This window comes from Hyla sarda, chromosome 2 (assembly GCF_029499605.1).
Source record: "Hyla sarda isolate aHylSar1 chromosome 2, aHylSar1.hap1, whole genome shotgun sequence".
Classification (NCBI taxonomy): Eukaryota; Metazoa; Chordata; class Amphibia; order Anura; family Hylidae; genus Hyla; species Hyla sarda.
In genome coordinates, this window is record NC_079190.1 from 235,144,138 (window position 1) to 235,165,144 (window position 21,007).

Sequence of the window (21,007 nt, forward strand, 5' to 3'; positions counted from 1 at the left end):
TGCCTCCTCTGTGTCCGATCGGCGAATGACTGCTCTGTGCCTGAGATCTAGGCAGGAGCAGTCAAGCGCCGATCACACTGATCAATGGCATGTTAATACATGCCAGTGATCAGTGTAAAAGATCAGTATGTGCAGTGTTATAGCCCCCTATGGGGGCTATAACACTGCAAAAAAAAAGTGTTAATAAATGTGATTTAATCCCTTCCCTAATAAAAGTTTGAATCACCCCCCTTTTTCCCATAAAAAAGTGAAAATAAATATAAACGTGGTATATGTGGTATCGCCGCATGCATAAATGTCCGAACTATAAAAATATATCATTAATTAAACCGCACGGTCAATGGCGTACATGTCCAAAGTCCAAAATAGCGTATTTTTGGTCCCTTTTTTATACCATAAAAAAATGAATAAAAAGCGATCAAAAAGTCTGATCAAAACAAACATGGTACTGATAAAAACTTCAGATCACGGCACAAAAGATGAGCCCTCAAACCGCCCCATACGCGGAAAAATAAAAAAATTATAGGGGTCAGAAGACCTGTTTAAACGTATACATTTTCCTACATGTAGTTATGATTTTTTTTTCCAGAATTCGACAAAATCAAACCTATATAAGTAGGATATCATTTTAACTGTATGGACCTACAGAATTAAGATTCTTTCACCAGAAAATACACTGCGTAGAAAAACGGAAGCCCCCAAAAATTACAAAATGGCGTTTTTTCTTCAGTTTTGTCGCACAATGATTTTTTTTTTTCGGTTTCTCCGTGGATTTTTGGGTAAAATGACTAATGTTACTGCAAAGTAGAATTGGTGGCGCAAAAACTAAGCCATAATATTAGGTGGAAATTGAAAGGGTTATGATTTTGAAAAGGAGGAAAAAACGAAAATGCAAAAACTGAAAAACGCTGAGTCCTTAAGGGGTTAAAATGATACCCTACTTATATAGGTTTGATTTTGTATTCCTTCTGAAAAAAATCATAACTACATGCAGGAAAATTTATATGTTAAAAATTGACATCTTCTGACCCCTATTACTGTTTTATTTTTCCACGTACAAGGTGATATGGGGGCTCATTTTTTGCGCCGTGATCTGAAGTTTTTATCGGTATCATTTTTGTTTTGATCAGACTTTTTGATCACTTTTTATAAAAAAAATTTTATGGTATGAAAAGTCACCAAAAAGACCCTATTTGGGACTTTGGCATTTTTTTGCATGTATGCCATTGACCGTGCGGTTTAACTATATATTTTTTATAGTTTGGACATTTACGCATGTGGTGATACCACATATGTTTATTTACACTGTTTTTTTTTTTTTTTTTTATGGGAAAAGTGGGTGCTTTTGCATTGTAATACATTGATCAGTGTTATCGGTGGTTGATTGCTCAAGCCTGGATTTCAGGCTTGTAGCAATCAATCGCGGATCGGATGCGCAGGAGGAAGGTAAGGCACCCTCCTGCTGCGTCCTAGCTGATCGGAACATCGCGATTTTACTGTGATGGTCCCGATCAGCCCGACTGAGCAGCCGGGAAGCTTTCACTTTCGACCCGGCGTCTAAAGAGTTAATGCCAACATCTGCCGGAACAGCGATGTCCAGCGATGTCCAGCATTAGCCACAGGTCCTGGCTGCTGACAGCAACCGGGACCGTGTGGGTATGATTCATTTTGCGGCAAGGGATTTAGGACAGAGGTCGTACCTGGTCCTGTTACCGGGTTTTGAAGGGTGCTCAGTTATATTTTTTTTGTTTTGTTTAAAGTAGTAAAATAAAATAAAACCTACATAAAATGGGTATCCTTGTAATCGTATGGACCTACAGAATAAAGATAAGGTGTCATATTACAGAAAAGTGCACTGCGTAGAAACAGAAGCCCCCAAAAGTTACAAAAATTTTATTTTTTATTTTTTACAATTTCACCCCACAAATATATATATGGAGTGGATTGTGTTATGAAATTATTTATGTCATTACAAAGTACAGTCGGTGACGCAAAAATGCAAGCCTTTATATGGGTCTGAAGGTGCAAAATTGAAAGCTTTATGATTTTTAGAAGGGGAGGAGGAAAGACTAAAGTGAAAAAAAATGAAAATGGGCTTGGTCCTTAAGGGGTTAAAGAATGCCGTGTCTTGTGAAAGTCTGCAACATAAACTTGACATGCAGTGGATTTAAAATGTGCGCTGTTATATACGGTATTTTCTTTTTTCCCCACAGTGGAAAAATCAGCTTTTTATTTCTCAGCAAAGGAGGCAGAGCTGAGCTGCTTAATTCCAGGATTTTGTTTTTTTGACTATGCTACAGGGGCTGTAAAGCTAGTGTAGTTCATAAAATAGTGTCTGTACCTGACTCTAATGGTTGGTCTTGCATTCTTATGTAATCTTTGTGCTGGATGTTTATTTTTAACAGCATACAAAATTACTCCTGTCTCAGGTATTCACAGGATGCAGTGCGGCCGCAACACTTCATCAATAGTTTGGTGATGACAGGAAGCCTGTTCTGCTTAAATGGGTGGAGTGATCACAGGGGATTTGCAACAGCTGGAGGCACCCTGACTAGAAAGCACTGGTCTTTTGCATGGAATTCAGCTTGTTTGTGGTTCAATGGGTGGGGTGGCTGATGGGTGGGAGGGAGAAAAGTGGAATTATGGGATTTGTAGTAAAAGAGAACTCCAACAGGAAATATCCAGTTCACAAAAAGATAGCCACAGTGTTATGGTAATCTCACAACATAACTTAGCCCAAAGACAAGCGCAGATCCTTCCTACGCATTAGGGATCGACCGATATCTTTTTTTTTTTAGGGCCGATAGCGATAATCGGTGGAGGTTAGGGCCAATAACTTATACAGATATTCCGGTATAAGTTATCGGCTATTTATCCCCCCGCGACACCGCTGCAGATCATTGATTTAAAGCGGGCGCTTTAAATCAATGCACTGCAGTGGCTTTTGTGGTGCCATAGGCCACCGCCGCCACCCGCTTCTCTCCCCCTGCCTGTCCGGGGGTCCTGAGACCTATCACCACCATCGCTCCCCCCGCTGCACCGCGACCGACCCCCGCACCGCATCGGCCCTATTGCCTCCCCATCCCCGGTTTTATAATTACCTGTTCCGGGGGTCCACTCCACATCTGGCTCCGGTGGCGTCCTCCTGAACTGTCACTGTGGGCACTGACTGTGACGTCACGTCGCGCACGTCATGTCACTCGTCATTGCAGCAGGAGCAAGAAGTAGCGTGGGCTCCGGGAACAGGTAATTATAAAACCGGGGATGGGGGAGGCAATGGGGCCGGGGTGGTGGGGGGTGCGACGCGGTGCGGTGGGCCGGGGGGGCGGTCGCGGTGCGGCAGGTCGGGGTGGGGACGGTGCGGGGGGCGGGGCATTATCGGCTTATCGGCAAGGTAATTGCCGATAATGCCCAAAATCGTAATTATCGGTCGATCCCTACTACGCATGTCCATTACTGTCTGGCAGGTAAGTGCTTAAATCACCTTATGGTGGAGAATCCCTTTAAGTGCCACAGCCTGGCAACTTGACAGGTGTACAGTCGTGGCAGCATTGACCATAGCCCCACTCTCTGCTTCTTGGTACACTGTCAATACATCTTATTGCTGCTCTGCATATTACTGGCTGAGGGGGGACACCTTGTGGCCAGTGATTGGCTAAGCAACAGTGTGATGTATTTAATTTCCCCCTCCCAGCACTATAGATTGGAGCATGTTGGAGGAGGCTATGGGGGACAAAGGGAGGTAAGTATAGGTTTGTTTTTAGCAAGCAGTCTGGGCATATTTAAGCCCCAGTGCATTAGCCTGTGCATGACTGTTTACTTTATAGGTTTAGTTATAGTTGTTGGACTGTATTCTTGTACTTTAATTGCGGGTTATGATTCTTACAGGATGAAACTCCTTAAATCTCTCGCAGACTGCCCTAATCTGTGGCGCTCAATACCATGCCAACTCTCTGAGCTTCGCTTGGATTTTGTTTTGCCAGGTGGCCAGTCTTTTCGGTAAGTTTGTTGTTTTTTTAATATATATTTATATATATATATATATATATATATATATATATATATATATATATATATATAAATATTTTTTTTTTTTAATATTTATTAGTAAATATATTCCTGATAAATAGTGGGTATGCTACTTTTGCTATAACTGGTTGCATCCTATTTTTTTTCAGATTTCAAAACAAAACCGCACCTTTCAACACGATGAAAAACATGATGGGGGAGATTTATCAAAACCTGTGTAGTGGAAAATTTGCCCAGTTGCCTATAGCAACCAATCAGATTGCTTCTTTCATTTTGCAGAGGCCTTGTTAAAAATGTAAGAAGCAAGCTGGTTGGTTGCTATGGGCAACTGGCCAAATTTTCCTCTGCACAGGTTTTGATAAATCTCCCCCGATGTGTACTCCGAGAGTAGTGCCTCTAGACTTCTTCAGCACCCTATGTGTGCTTGCAGACTTCAACTAATCGTCTAGCCCTCACAACAGACAAAACTGATTCCATTACCGAGAGAGCTTACCTCCTCCTCTTGCATTTGATTAACAGCCTCTGTGCTGTAGGGGAAGGAAGTTATGGAAATTCAGGGCACTTAAATGGGCAATGTCATTTGCAAAAAGTTTTTTATATAATGTAGATAATAACATTAAATGTATTTTTGTAATATACATTGGTTAAAAAATGTATATATTTTTGTATGGAAAAAATGCTCTATATTTCTTACCACTATGGGATCCTTCACTGTCAAGAAAACTGTCTTGCCCCTGGGGTTATTGCCTGTGTGTGTCAGTCAGTAGTTTTGGAAAACTACCACTGCAGCTTTTGAGACAAAGTCAGAAGTGGATCAATAAGGGAGAAGTGTAAGTCCTTCCTTTATATGTCCTATTCCTTTTGAATATACTTCTGAATTTGGCTCAAAAACTGCAGTGGCAGATCTCCAAAAACTGCCAGAAAAAAAAAGTGGAAACTTAACCTCGGTGCGCAGCCAGTGAAAACCGGTGGAAAACAATTTTTTTATATAAACTGGCTCCAGAAAGTTAAATAGATTTGTAAATTACGTCTATCCACTGAGGAGGAGGGGCGTTCCCTTTTTTTATTTATTTATTTTTTTATTTTAATCAACTGGTGCCAGAAAGTTAAACAGATTTGTAAATAACCTCTATTAAAAATCTTAATCCTTCCAGTACTTATCAGCTTCTGTATGTTCCTGAAAAAGTTTAGTTATTCTTTTCAGTCTGACCACGTGCTCTCTGCTGACACCTCTGTCTATGTCAGGAACTGTCCAGAGTAGGAGCAAATCCCCATAGCAAACCTCTCCTGCTCCCTATATGGACAGAGGTGTCAGCAGAGAGCACTGTGGTCAGACTGAAAAGAACTACTCAACTTCCTCTGGAGCATACAGCAACTGATAAGTACTGGAAGGGTTAAGATTTTTGATAGAGGTTATTTACAAATCTGTTTAACTTTCTGGCACCAGTTGATTTGAAAAAATAAAATAGTTTTCCACCGGGGTACCCCTTTTAAGGGCAAACATCATGATTGCCTAAGGGAACGCTGCCTCCTCCTCAGTGAACCGTATACAGTGTGAGCAGCATAAACAATGTTTTTTTAATCTTCTCATCGGCCCCACCCTGCTGGGGACTTGCTGCTCATTTGAATATATAAGAAATGCAAAGCGCAGCAGAAGTTTAAAAATTAGTTACACTGTGTAAAACAATCAGACAAATTGATAATCTTATACAGTTATAAGGTTTAAAGTGGTAGTCCGGGGAAAACAACTTATCCCCTATCCACAGGGGGTTTGTTTCTACACAGTGCACTTTCCTGATAAAATTACATGTAATCTTTATTTTGTAGGTCCATACAATTGCAACAATATCCAACTTATAAAGGTTTTGTTTTTTGTACAGAGCTGTTTAAGGGCTCATATTTTGCATCATGAGCTGTACTTTTTATCGGTAAAATTTTGGTCTAGATGGGACTTTCTAAAGAGGGGGTGATTTACACTTGTATTAGGGGAGGGGCATAGCATTCATCCGAAGCACAAGCAGCCTGGTAAACAGATCAAGCAGACAGCACGGAACCTGGTGATGAGCCTCTGGCCATCATGTAACAGAGTGCCATCTAAAGGGTTAAAGGGGTATTCCAGGATTTTGTTTATTTGACTATGCTACAGGGGCTGTAAAGTTAGTGTAGTTCATAATATAGTGTCTGTACCTGTGTGTGACAGTTTTCTCACAATTCTTATGTGATTTTCACCCCAATATTTATTTTTAACAGCATACAAAATGACTGCTGTCTCGGATTTTTCCCAGCTTGCAATGTGGCCGAGATCTGACTCACTAGTCAGCTGATAACAGGGAGCCTGTCTGCTCAATGGGTGGAGGGATCGCTTGGTGGGAGAGAGATCATTCTGCAACTAATGCAACAGCGGTAGGCACCCAGATTGAAAACCACAGGTCTTTTGATGGATGCAGCTCATTTATGTTTCAATGGGTGGGGTGGCTAATGTGTGGGAGGGAGGAAAATGGAATTATGGGATTTGTAGTCCAAAAAAAGAAAAGTCAAACAGGAAATAGATCAACTAGTTGTAGTCTAGAAACTAGTTCACAAAGAGCTAGCCACAGTGTTATGGTAATCTCACAACATAGCCATTTAGCCCCAAGACAAGCACAGATCCTTCCTAAATATGTCAATTACTGCCTGCCAGGTACGTACTAAAATCACCTTATGGTGGATAACCGCTTTAACCTCTTAAGGATGTAGGGCGTACCTGTACGCCCTACGCCTGGTCCTGGTAAATAAAACAGGGTCACGCCATGACCCCGCGTCATACCGGGTCGGTCCTGGCGGCTAATGGGACCCTGGGCTAGTAGTGTGCGGCACCGATTGCTGCGTCTAAAGTTGATCGCTGCGTCTAAAATGAAAGTGAAAGCTTCCCAGCAGTTCAGTCGGGCCCACCGGGACCATCGCAATGTCCTGATCAGCTCGCACCCGAGCGGGGGTTCCCTTACCTTGCTCAGTCTTATCAGATCGGCGATTGATTACTCCAAGCCTGAGATACAGGCTTTAGCAATCAACCGCCTATAGCACTGATCAATGCACAGCTATGGCTTTGCAGTGAACAGTGTAAAAGATCAGTGTGTGCAATGTTATAGCCCCCTTTGGGAGCTATAACACTGCAAAAAAAAAAGTGAATAAAGATCATTTATCCCCTTCCCTAATAAAAGTTTGAATCACCCCCCCTTTTGCCATAAAAATAAACATATGTGGTAATCCACTGAGGTACTTAACCGTACCGTATTTTTTAGGTCTCCCAATATTGTGTAAAACAATTAATAGCGCAAAGGGAACCTTTTAAATTATTTTATTGTATTCACATAACACTCGTGGTAATGATTAAAATCCGGGATTGCCACCATACACTGCTTATAATGCCGCTTCCATATTGTATCTATAGAGATATATCACACGTTGTAGTCCATGTATTGCTCTAGGCCAAAATGTTCATCAGTGCGTTTAAAGTGCATATGCGAATGTGCGTTTTCTTGTGCATACTTTGTCATCAGAGGTTGTGCTTGTACACTTGTAACATCTGTCTTCTGTATGTGCCTCCTTAACACCTTGATTGTCCAAGTGTATTGACAGTATGCTTATTTTGTGCATATATTTGCAAACAGAGGTATTTAATGTGCATTTATATTTTCAATAGAGGTGTTTCATATGTATGCCTCCTTAGCAGCCTAAATGTCCATCTGTTAGTGGCAACATGTAATAGATTCTTATTTAGATGTATCACAGTCTATAGGATATTGCACATTGTACATATTGCACATTTGGAATATTTCCATTCATTGAATTATTGCACATGTTCCATATTGCACATTACACTCATTGCCCTTATCTCTTATTCCAGCTATTCAAGTAGTTGGTGCTTATCGTTTCTTTCGGATGGGAGCCTCTTTTTCTTTCTTTTTAGATAATTGCCGGTTCGACGCGTTTCCTCTTGCGATTCTTCCGGGACTTCTTTTCGGCTTCTTTCACTCCTCCTGTATCCTTTTTAGATACGGCACTGATGACTGCCGTCAATATGTACAATGTGCAATATCCTATAGACTGTGATACATCTAAATAAGAATCTATTACATGTTGCCACTAACAGATGGACATTTAGGCTGCTAAGGAGGCATACATATGAAACACCTCTATTGAAAATATAAATGCACATTAAATACCTCTGTTTGCAAATATATGCACAAAATAAGCATACTGTCAATACACTTGGACAATCAAGGTGTTAAGGAGGCACATACAGAAGACAGATGTTACAAGTGTACAAGCACAACCTCTGATGACAAAGTATGCACAAGAAAACGCACATTCGCATATGCACTTTAAACGCACTGATGAACATTTTGGCCTAGAGCAATACATGGATTACAACGTGTGATATATCTCTATAGATACAATATGGAAGCGTCATTATAAGCAGGGTATGGTGGCAATCACGGATTTTAATCATTACCACGAGTGTTATATGAATACAATAAAATAATTTAAAAGGTTCCCTTTGCGCTATTAATTGTTTTAAACATATAAGGTATCGGCGTGCGGAAATGTCCAAATTATAAAAATATATCCTTAATTAACCCGCACGGTCAATGGCGTACGCGCAAAAAAATTCTAAAGTCCAAAATAGCGTATTTTTGGTCACTTTTTATATCATGAAAAAAATGAATAAAAAGTGATCAAAAAGTCTGATAAATAAAAAAAAATGTTACCAATAAAAACTTCAGATTATGGTGCAAAAAATTAGCCCTCATACCGGCTCGTACGCGGAAAAATAAAGTTTTATAGGGGTCAGAAAATGAGAATTTTTAACGTATAAATTTTCCTGCATGTAGTTATGATTTTTTTCAGAAGTAAGACAAAATCAAACCTATATAAGTAGGGACCTACAGAATAAAGATGAGGTGTCATTTTTAACGAAAAATGCACTGCGTAGAAACGGAGGCCCCCAAAAGTTACAAAATGTATTTTTTTCTTCAATTTTGTCGCACAATTAATTTTTTTTTTCCATTTCGCTATGGATTTTTTGGTAAAATGACTGTCACTGCAAAATTGAATTGGTGACGCAAAAATAAGCCATCAAATGGAATTTTATGTGCAAAATTGAAAATGTTATGATGTTCGTATGACTGTAACGCTTTAAATTTAGAAAATTTATAATTAGAAGTAAATTTTCTTTTATAAATAAACACACAACACAAAGTAACCAAAGTATACCACCAATTTAAAGCGTACCTATCAGATCCCACTGTTTACTCAGTACCTAATCCTGATCATTTACATAGGATTTTTATGTGTCTACGATCTATATTTCTCTCAGAATTACCTTTTTATTTACTTTATTTATGGAATTACCCATGCCACATTGAGCTCCTGGCAGTGCTGTCAGCTTATGACAAAAGTCACAAATCAAGTGAAGTCCTGCACAGAGTTGGGCATTGATTTGTGACTTGTGTGATGAGAGCTGCTCGGAGCTCTGTGAGGAGCAGGAGAGAGCTCAGAGAAGTGCTGTTAGTATAACACTTAAGTCCTGCACTGCCTGTAACAGCCAAGCAGCTGTTTTCTCCCTGTGTCAAACTCTGCAGCCACAGAGAAGAAATATTAAAAAACAATGGCCAGTAGAAACCCTTACCGAAATACACTGCTTAAAAAAATAAAGGGAACACTTAAACAACACAATGTAACTCCAAGTCAATCACACTTCTGTGAAATCACACTGTCCACTCAGGAAGCAACACTGATTGACAATCAATTTCACATGCTGTTGTGTAAATGGAACAGACAACAGGTAGGCAATTTGCAAGACCCTCCCAATAAAGGAGTGGTTCTGCAGGTGGTGACTACAGACCACTTTTCAGTTCCTATGCTTTCTGGCTGATGTTTTGGTCACTTTTGAATGCTGGAGGTGCTTTCACTCTTGTGGTAGCATGAGACGGAGTCTACAACCCAGACACGTGGCTCAGGTAGTGCAGCTCATCCAGGATGGCACATCAATGCGAACTTTGGCAAGAAGGTTTGCTGTGTCTGTCAGCGTAGTGTCCAGAGCGTGGAGGCGCTGCCAGGAGACCGGCCAGTACATCAGGAGATGTGGAGGAGGCCGTAGGAGGGCAACAACCCAGCAGCAGGACTGCTACTTCCACCAAGGAGGAGCACTGCTAGAGCCCTGCAAAATGACCTCAAATGTGCATGTGTCCAATCAAATGGTCAGCAACAGACTCCATGATAGTGGTATGAGGGCCGGACATTTACAGGTGGGGGTTGTGCTTACAGCCCAACACATGACCAGTTTGGCAGTGGGGCAGTAATGGTGTGGGGTGGCATTTCTTTGGGGGGCCGCACAGCCCTCCATGTGCTTGCCAGAGGTAGCCTGACTGCCATTAGGTACCGAGATGAGATCCTCAGACCCCTTGTGAGACCATATGCTGGTGCAGTTGGCCTCCTAATGCAAGACAATGCTAGACCTCATGTGGCTGGAGTGTGTCAGCAGTTCCTGCAAGAGGAAGGCATTGATGCTATGGACTGGCCTGCCCGTTTCCCAGACCTGAATCCGATTGAGCACATCTGGGACATCATGTCTCGCTCCATCCACCAACTCCACTGTCCAGGAGTTGGCGGATGCTTTAGTCCAGGTCTGGGAGGACATCCCTCAGGAGACCATCCACCACCTCATCAGGAGCATGCCCAGACGTTGTAGGGAGGTCATACGGGCATGTGGAGGCCACACACACTACTGAGCCTCATTTTGACTTGTTTTAAGGACATTACATCAAAGTTGGATCAGCCTGTAGTGTGGTGTTCCACTTTGATTTTGAGTGTGACTCCATATCCAGACCTCCATGGGTTGATAAATTTGATTTCCATTGATAATTTTTGTGTGATTTTGTTGTCAGCACATTCAAATGTAAAGACGAAAGTATTTCATACAATTAGGTCATTCATTCAGATCTAGGATGTGTTATCTTAGTGTTCCCTTTATTTTCTTGAGCAGTGTATATAATATATTTGTGCGCCTTGAGGTGATGCTCTTTGCACTGATACTGTAGATCCATGCGCGCTCACACAGGCAGCCTTGTCAATCAGTCATCTCTTGCACATGACTTGTTCATGACCCCTGGATACACACTGATGCTGCAGGACTCGTCAGTGTCTGGGGAGGTATGGGGACCCCTAGTGGTCTGATTTTCAAAGGCAGTTTTCTTAAATAAAACATGACATTTTTATAAAAGTATACTAGAAAAACTATTGTTTTGCCAAGATGTACAACATATAAAAAGTTTTTGTATCTGACAGTGCCCATTTAAAGAACAGTGGAGGGAATGGGTAATTTCATTTATGCCAGTTTTTGGTGTAGAAAAGACCACAACATTTTACCTTATGTCACCCCTTCTAGTTTTTAAAAAGTAGACTGGCTTCCTAGAAAAAGTGGGGCCAGCACATTTGTTTAACTATGGTTTCCTATTAACCATTCTGATTACATTTGTGCTTTTTCTAGGAAGTATAAAAAGCAGTAAGCCAATTTCTGCGAGCATCATCTTTTTTTTTATTTTTTATTATTATTATCCAGTTTTCACAAATGAGGTCAGCTTAGTACAGTACAGTGGCACAAATTCGGAATTATGGTTTTTTTTTTCTCTTTGTCCTAAAATGTTTAGGTGGAGAGAAACCAGTCCTGGGTACTGGACAGGGGTATTACATGGACAAGTGTGGACACTGACTCAGAAAGATAACCACTTGTCGTATACTGTGTATCCCAGCCCAGGGGCAATGGAGTTGGAAAAGAGAACGAAAAAAAGGCCTGCAAAACGAAAGCTGACTCCTAATGTGTCTGAACAAATAAAGCAGGAAAAAGACACAATAAAGCAGGAAAAAGAGGAGGTGGCTGTAAACAGTGGATTTATGAGTGACTGTAAGAAAGACAGTGACATTTTACAGGATTACTTCCAGTTGCACATCAGTCTTAACGAACTCTACAATCAGTGGGGAAAGTCTGACAAGAATTTTCTGAAAGTAGCGAAGGAATTTCCAGGTAATATGGTATTAGCATTTTTGTAGACATAAGCAAGTGCTATAACCTCTCCCTTTATAAAATGGAGACATTTTGAAAATAGTGCATGGTCACTCAAGGGATTAATATTGTTCACAAAGCATGTGTCTGTATGCACTTTGACAGCCCTCCTTCTCTTCCATTCACACAGTACAGGCAATGCATTCCTCCACTGATCATTCCTGCTTGTAATTTAAAAACATAAATTTATTTTTCAGCTTAAAAGTATGCCTGTTCTGTAGTATATAGCAAAACAAACCTTTACTCACCTCCTGTGTCCTGCTTTGGGCCCTGCAGCGATCATCTTTTTCGCGTGACTGTCAGGCCTAGGATGCACCCAAGCCCATTGTGTCTCACTGCTGCTCATCGAATCGCTGGCCGAGGCGGGACACCGGAGACATCACTCAGGAGGTGTGAGTAAACGTTTGTTTTCTTAGAAACTACAGAACAGCATACTTTAAAAAATACTTCCCCACCTGCTGGATAACCCATTTCATAATAGTAAAATAAAATATTCTGTTATATCGTACAAAACAGAAGTTTTAAATTGAAATAATAATAAAAAATGTGTGTTAATATTGCAGTTACATATTTAAGGGCTCCCTGATGTACTTATGTTTCTCTTTAGGGTCACACAATGCGTGTATGCAGTGTATTTCAGGCTGTGCAAAATCCGCTGCGTATTCTCCCATGAGCAAACACACAGAGCTTCTCTGCAGCAGCCCTTTGTGCGCAGTGAGGTTTGGAGGTGGGGCCAGCCCACCAACATGACTGTGACGCTTGGACCTGCCTCCAAATCTCGCTGGGCACACAGGGCTGTCATGGGGAAGTCTTGTGTGTTTTCAAAGGAGAATATGCTGTGTATACGCAATGTGTGACCCTTTCCTAAGCGTGTATTCACACGTACAGTATCCTGCACATATTTAATGCAAAGGATTTGGGGCTGCAGATTTTAATGTAATGCTTATATATAGCTGTGAATGTCACTTATGATATGACTGTGCATTGTCTTCCTTCCAGGAATTCGAATTTTGCGGCAGGATCCTGTAGAGTGCCTTTTTTCTTTCATCTGTACCTCAAACAACCACATTTCTCGCATCACTGGAATGATTGACCGGTTATGCAAAACTTTGGGAAAAAGACTATGCCAACTTGACTTGGTGGAGTACTATTCATTTCCCACCCTGCAGACATTGGCAGGTAACATGCCAGTCTTCCTCTGACTGGTTATATGAATTGTGTACTTGTGGGGACAAGCTACCTTAGCATTATGATGCTCAAGCCACTTTGGGGGAGATTTATCAAAACCGTCCAGAGGAAAAGTTGCTGAGTTGTCCATAGCAACCAATCAGATCGCTTCTTTCATTTTTCAGAGGCCTTTTTAAAAATGAAAGGAGCAATCTGATTGGTTGCTATCGGCAACTTTTCCTCTGGACAGGTTTTGATAAATCTCCCCCCTTTATGCTGAACGGTTAGAAATACTGTTACTAGATCAATGCAACAAAATTTCCAATAGTGTATTCGTTTCTGGCAGGGATTTCATGAATAGAAATACTATTATAAAAGTGTACTGTAGACATTCAACAACAGCTCAAATACTGTACCTATAATTACTAAACCGCTTAATTTTTTTCTAAATATTTACTACATCCCTGTTGCTGAAAACTCCCTATATAGGTGTTCTCCTCAGTCAGTTATTCCATTATACCAGTGTTTCCCAACCAGGGTGCCTCCAGCTGTTTCAAAACTAAAACTCCGAGCATGCAACAGCTGGAGGCACCCTGGTTGGGAAACACTGCGTTATGCAATAATCACAGGATAATGTTTAAAGGGGAACTCCGGTGGAAAACATTTTTTTTTTTAAATCAACTGGTGCCAGAAAGTTGAACAGATTTGTAAGTTACTTCTATTAAAAAATCTTAATCCTTCTAGTACTTATTAGCTGCTGAATACTACAGAGGAAATTCTTTTCTTTTTGGAACACAGTGCTCTCTGCTGAATCATGAGCACAGTGGTCTCTGCTGACATCTCTGTCCATTTTAGGAACTGACCAGAGCAGCATATGTTTGCTATGGGGATTTTCTCCTACTCTGGACAGTTCTTAAAATGGACAGAGATGTCAGCAGAGAGCACTGTGTTCGTGATGTCAGCAGAGAGCACTGTGTTCGTGATGTCAGCAGACAGCTCTGTGTTCCAAAAAGAAAATAATTTCTTCTGTAGTATTCAGCAGCTAATAAGTACTGGAAGGATTAAGATTTTTTTTATAGAAGTAATTTACAAATCTGCTTCACTTTCTGGCATCAGTTGATAAAAAAAAAAAAAAAAAAAAAAGTTTCCCACCGGAGTACCCCTTTAATAGATGTGGGTCCCGTCTCTGAGACCCACACCTATCTCTGGGTCTTCTGCTAGAGGTGATAGAGAAGCTGGAAAGCACAGTTTATGTAACTCACATTGAGGTTAATGGGAGCTGCATAAACTGCATAAGGCTGGGTTCACACTACGCTTTCTCCCATACGGGAGCGCATACGGCAGTGGGGAGCTAAAACCTCGCGCTCCCGTATGCCTTCGTATGCGCTCCCGTATGTCATTCATTTCAATGAGCCGGCCGGAGTGAAACGTTCGGTCGGCTCATTTTTGCGCCGTATGCGCTTTTACAACCGGACCTCAAACCGTGGTTGACCACAGTTTTAGGTCCGGTTGTAAAAGCGCATACGGCGCAAAAATGAGCCGACCGGACCGAACGTTTCCCTCAGGCCGGCTCATTGAAATGAATGACATACGGGAGCGCATACGAAGGCATACGGGAGCGCAAGGTTTTAGCTCCCCCTTCCGTATGCGCTCCCGTATGGGAGAAAATGTAGTGTGAACCCAGCCTAACACAGCAAGCTATTCTGTTTCTGTAACTTGGGAGCTTGGCTGTTTTTAGCTTCAGTACCACTGCCACTTTAAGGACTGGAGGGCTCTCGATCATGAAATGGGACCCACATCTTTTATGGCATATCCTGTGGATATTCAGTGGTCAAAATGCAAAAGACACAAATCTGTGCATCCAATATATAGTAGTTGCCCATGCCCCATATAGTACAGGGTTAGGTTAACAAAAATGGACGCATAACAGTCTTTTAATTTTGTTTACCAAGTTTCAGATTAATTTTACAAGCATACTCTGTGATTCACATCTGTATATGTCACGATCAACCCATGTGCACAAGTCCCAAAACTGCTTTTTTTACTTGAATGGTCCAACGTGCCAAGATTCTGGATCCATTAGCAAAGTTCTCCCAAGCAAGGAAGTTACTGCATCTCAGTATGTGTTTGCAATGTTTCACTGTCTACCTTTTAAACCAGCATATATTTTTTTATATATGCCACAATTGTCATACTGTGTTAAGCATGTATTATGTTTTTAACTTGTGTTTACTCTGCAGCTGAAGACACTGAAGCAAAGTTACGAGATTTGGGTTTTGGTTACAGAGCAAAGTTTGTTAGCGAAAGTGCACGGGCCATTTTACAGAAGCAAGGCCTTGATTGGTTGAACAGCCTTCGTCTGGCTCCCTATGAGGAAGCAAAGTCTGCACTGTGTTCCCTGCCGGGGGTAGGAGCCAAAGTGAGTATGATGTGTTTACAATTCAGCACATGTAATAGGAATTATCAATCCAAGAACATCAGCAAATGATCTTGTGAAGATTCTAAATGTGAAATTGCCAAATTTTTACTTTGTGGCAGTTTTTCACTGCCTTCTGCGTACCACTCTCTAGTTTGGATGCAGGATGCCCCCGGAGTGTAAGGACTGAAGTAGTGATTCATAACACTGCTGCCGGTTCTATAGTATACAGAGGTGCATAGCCCGGACTCCTGTCACTCTACTGATGGGAGTTCCTGCTTCTACCTGTTCTATACAGCTGCGGGTATAGCTTATGGTGGGCAGGACATATAATTTTTTTTATCTCCTGCCCATCAAGGATATACATTAAACCAGCAATCTGTATAGGTCACTGGTTTGCTGTAACTCCTTGATGGGATAGGTTCTATGTGCTGGCCCAGCAAGGAAAGAGTTAACTAGTGCTGCATTCCTAGGGGGTACACAGCCATCTATATAGATCCTATGCAGTGAGCAGAAGTTCACCTACACACCTCGTTCCTGGTCCGGTGTAGCCCTGTCTCTAGTGATGATCACTAGAGGCGGAGCTACAGCCAGGAACAATGGTGTGTAGTGAGGCTCTGTTCACATTGTGCATTTTTGGTATGCCTTTTTATGTAATAAAAAAAAAAAAAACATTTAAAATGCAAAATGTGAACAGACCCTTCCTGGCAGTGTTTCCCAAGCAAGGAGCCTTCAGTGGTTGCAAATTCAACTCCCAGCCTTTGGCGGTCTGGGAATGCTTTAGGTTGTTTAGCAACAACTGGAGGCCCCCATTTTTTGGTGTTTTTCTTTTAGTATCAGATGCAGTTGCTGTTTGATATCCGATGCAGCAACAGCCTGATGTTCACAGGGTGGGCAAGTACCACTGTTTTGGGTCTTCTTCAGCATTTATATAACGCTGCCTAGGCCCAGGAGCACCATTTTGGATGCTTCAGGCTTCTTGGTACCAGATCTTAGTGGTACCCCTGTGTCGGAAGGTAGTGGGGTAGTAAATGTGGTCATCAATGTAGTCCACATACGCACAATGGGAACAGAGCCTCACTTACCACCCTCATACCTGGCCGTAGTGACATCATCACTAGAGGCGGAGTAAAGCTAGGCTAGGCCAGATCAGGAATGAGGTGGGTAAGTGAATTCTGCTCATGGTTTACAGTATGCAACCATCTACACTGCTCAAAAAAATAAAGGGAACACTTAAACAACACAATGTAACTCCGTCAATCACACTTCTGTGAAATCACACTGTCCACTCAGGAAGCAACACTGATTGACAATCAATTTCACATGTTGTTGTGCAAATGGAACAGACAACAGGGGGAAATTATAGGCAATTAGCAAGCCACCCCAAATAAAGGAGTGGTTCTGCAAGTTGTGACCACAGACCACTTTTCAGTTCCTATGCTTCCTGGCTGATGTTTTGGTAACTTTTGAATGCTGGCAGTGCTTTCACTCTTGTGGTAGCATGAGACGGAGATTACAACCCACACAAGTGGCTCAGGTAGTGCAGCTCATCCAGGATGGCACATCAATGCGAACTGTGGCAAAAAGGTTTGCTGTTTCTGTCAGTGTAGTTTCCAGAGCATAGCGCTACCAGGAGACAGGCCAGTACATCAGGAGATGTGGAGGAGGCCGTAGGAGGGCAACAACCCAGCAGCAGGACCGCTACCTCCACCTTTGTGCAAGGAGGGAGCACTGCCAGAGCCCTGCAAAATGAGCTCCAGCAGGCCACAAATGTGCATGTGTCCACTCAAATGGTCAGAAACAGACTCCATGAGGGTGGTATGAGGGCCCAACGTCCACAGGTGGGGGCTGTGCTTACAGCCCAACACCATGCAGAACGTTTGGCATTTTAGCACCACAGACTGTCCAGGAGTTGGCGGATGCTTTACTCCAGGTCTGGGAGGACATCCCTCAGGAGACCATCCGCCACCTCATCAGGAGCATGCGCAGGCATTGTAGGGAGGTCATAGGGACACGTGGAGGCCACACACACTGCTGAGCCTCATTTTGACTTGTTTTAAGGACATTACATTAAAGTTGGATCAGCCTGTAGAGTGGTTTTCCACTTTGATTTTGAGTGTGACTCCATATCCAGACCTCAATGGGTTGATAAATTTGATTTCCATTGATACTTTTTGTGTGATTTTGTTGTCAGCACATTCAACTATGTAAAGACGAAAGTATTTCATATGACTAGTTCTTTCATTCAAATCTAGGATGTGTTATCTTAGTGTTCCCTTTATTTTTTTGAGCAGTGTATATAGATGGCTGTACACTGTATACTCTCCCAAGGAACGCTAGCAGCGATAGTTAACTGAGTAGCATAGTTAACACTTTCCTTGCTGGACTAGCACATTGCGCTCAGCCCAGCAAGGGGGTTACAGTAAACCAGCAATCTATACAGATTGCTGGTTTACTGTATATTTTTGCTTAGCAGGAGATATACTGTACAATGTATATCTTCTTCCCAGCATGAGCTGTGACCCGGCTGTATAGCTTCAGCTAGCTTAGTCCCGCTAGTAGCAGAGATGGTATACAGTGCTACCCTAAGCAGCTCTACATGTACTGTACAGCTGGGGGGGGTAATCAGCGATGCTATGCATCACTAGTTACCTCCGTAGATGCTACAATAATCTCAGCATGCTACAGTTATGGAAAACTTCCACTGAGCCCAAAATCAAAGAAAAACAGCCAACATGAGGGAAAAAATGAGCCCAAAAAATGCCATTTGGGTTAGGTGTTTTATGATTCTCTATTTGTCTCCCTGCCAATATGTAGCCACTGCATTTGGTCGCAAAAAAGTGCAATGCGACAGTTTGGGCGTTTTTGCAAAAAAATAAAATAAATACTTTGTGGAAACTTAGCATCAAAAATCCAGGTGGTATCTGATGCTTTTCTTTTGATGTAATAATCTTTTGAATTTACTATATTCTTTTAGGTTGCAGACTGTGTTTGCTTGATGGCTTTAGATAAACCCGAAGCTGTACCTGTGGACACTCATGTCTGGCAGATTGCAAAAAGAGACTATTTACCTCAGCTCGGTCAGGGTAACAAGACTCTCACAGCAAGGGTTTACCGGGAGATTGGTATGTATATTCAAGATGTTAGGCATTTTTATACGTCTTTCTTGAACATTTCCAGTTTTAAACATTACATTTGTTACATCATTACCAAAGTACTGTACTTGTTGCATTCATTTTACAGTAGTGCAATTTATATGGTAATTTGATAGAGTAAGGCTCATGGCAAAGAGAGTAGTTGGTTGGCAGGCTGATAAAAATATTGATTTAGTTTACAAAATGGCTGTCTACTCCAGCCTGCCCCCTCACACGACACACACGTGAGCAGCGGCGCTGCTCTGCCACTGCTCACTGTTCTAAAGCGGCCGCTGTGCATAATAGTGCAGCGGCCACTTTAGACCAGTGTTTGAAATTTCCTCCTGGCGACCGCGTGAGCATCATGCGCTGAACACTTCTGCCAGAGAGGATCCTGTGTCCGAGCGGGGAAGCACTCAAGACACTGCAGCGACGACGTGGGACGCTGCAGCCCTTGTACAGAACAGCGCACAGGTGAGTGTGGGGAGCGGGGATTTTTAATGCAAAGGGGCAGAAGCTGGGAGGGGGGGTTGACTGGAAGCTGGGGAAGGAGGAACTAGAATGGAAGCAGGGGAGGGGGGGATAAATGGAAGGAGTAGGGGGGATGAATGGAAGAAGGAGCAGGGGGGGATGAATGGAAGAAGGAGCAGGCGGGGTGTTAAATGTACACAGGGGCAGAAGTGGGGGAGGGGGGAATTTGAATGGAAGAAGGCGAGGGGGGTGGAAGCAGGGGCAGGTGGGGTGAATGGAAGAAGAAGCGGGGGGGGATAATGGAAGCAGGGGGGTAATGGAAACGGAGGGGGGTAATGGAAGCAAGGGGGGTATAAATGGAAGCAGGGGCAGGGAGGGGGTTTATGGGGGGGGGGGGGACAGCACATTCTTTGCTTCTTTGTACAGGGGCCCTCTGCTATCTGTGTCTGCCCCTGATCTACTCTATTTGATAATGTCAAGCAGCAGCTGCAAAAACAAATAAGATTTTAGTGTTTATATAAAAGAAATATCCAATGCAATCTTACCTCTCTAATAGCCCTAATGAAACTACGTCTTGAATACATGATTTTTTTTAGGGTTTACATTATAAAAAAGATATAGGATAGCTAAAGAGAGTTAAAAGCTGTTGAGTAGACTATTGACTGTTCTCTCTCATAATGTGAGGATAGAAAATTAGGCTTGCTCAGGTTGGAAAAAACAAATTATAGTGGATTTTATTCACATTTATGATCTGTATCCGTACCTAAACTATTGGACCTGAGGTGTGCCCTGGTTTTGCCGTCAGGTGTGTGCCTGAATATGGGCATACCAGTGAAGTAAAATTTAAAGATAGAATAAAAAATAAATAAATGAAAAAAAGATATATTGAGAGGGCGGGATCAGCAATAAACTCCAACCATGAGTAAGAGACTTGCCCCTGTAAAAATATACAATAGGCCCCTGCCATAAATCAGGCTAACCCTTTGTTAGCCTTCTATTTATGGTCATTTATTACCTGTGACATTGTCTGTACCTAACCTATTCGACCTAAGGTGTGCATTGGCCTTGCCATAAGGTGTGCCTGAAATGGAGCAAAAAACTGAAAATTGTAGGTAAAAGAATTATTATAGTTAATTGTGACACAATCATATAGCGAGATGCCAGATTCATGAATGATGGTGCCAGCTTAAACTGAGGCTTAGGCATGTGACGACTGGAGCAAGAGGATTACCATCTACCTAGCTTCTTGTAAAGGTGGAATAGAACCATTAGTTTGAGAGAGCCCCTAAAGCCATCCCTTCTCTGAAAGAATGCCCTAAGATTTGTTGTGATGCTTGATTTAATTGGAGTTTTAGAGGCAGCACTGGACAAAGTAGAAGAGTGCTATCTGCATGGCCTGGACAGCCTCCAGTAGCCGATAAAATACCAAAACTGAGCACCATGCATTTGAGTGGCTAAAACTTGTAATGGTAGAATTACCTGTTAGTTGTGACTTACATATTAACACCAGGGACAACCCCTACCTCTTATGACCAGATGTTTAACCCTTAGCACCATTGAATCGTAAAGTGTTGACTTTTATGAATTCTCCTGACCTCAGACACTCCAAAGTTTTGCAGAAAAAAAGTAAGAATACCAACAGATAAATAAGATCCATATATAATCTTCAAACAAATAAGAGTTGCA

The 21,007-nt window shown here is 42.0% G+C and overlaps 1 protein-coding gene across 2 annotated transcripts in view; it reads left to right on the forward strand.

Annotated features, from left to right (window-relative positions):
- The first annotated feature begins 3,695 nt into the window (after positions 1-3,695).
- Positions 3,696-21,007, forward strand: part of OGG1 (8-oxoguanine DNA glycosylase) — a 29,556-nt gene continuing 12,244 nt past the window's right edge. For both annotated transcript variants that reach the window (XM_056556683.1, XM_056556684.1), the window contains exons 1-6: positions 3,696-3,742; positions 3,889-3,999; positions 11,721-12,094; positions 13,133-13,312; positions 15,541-15,719; positions 18,694-18,841. In XM_056556683.1, the coding sequence (XP_056412658.1) occupies positions 3,711-3,742; positions 3,889-3,999; positions 11,721-12,094; positions 13,133-13,312; positions 15,541-15,719; positions 18,694-18,841 (1,024 nt within the window). In that variant the 5' untranslated portion in view covers positions 3,696-3,710. The remainder of the gene's footprint in view (positions 3,743-3,888; positions 4,000-11,720; positions 12,095-13,132; positions 13,313-15,540; positions 15,720-18,693; positions 18,842-21,007) is intronic.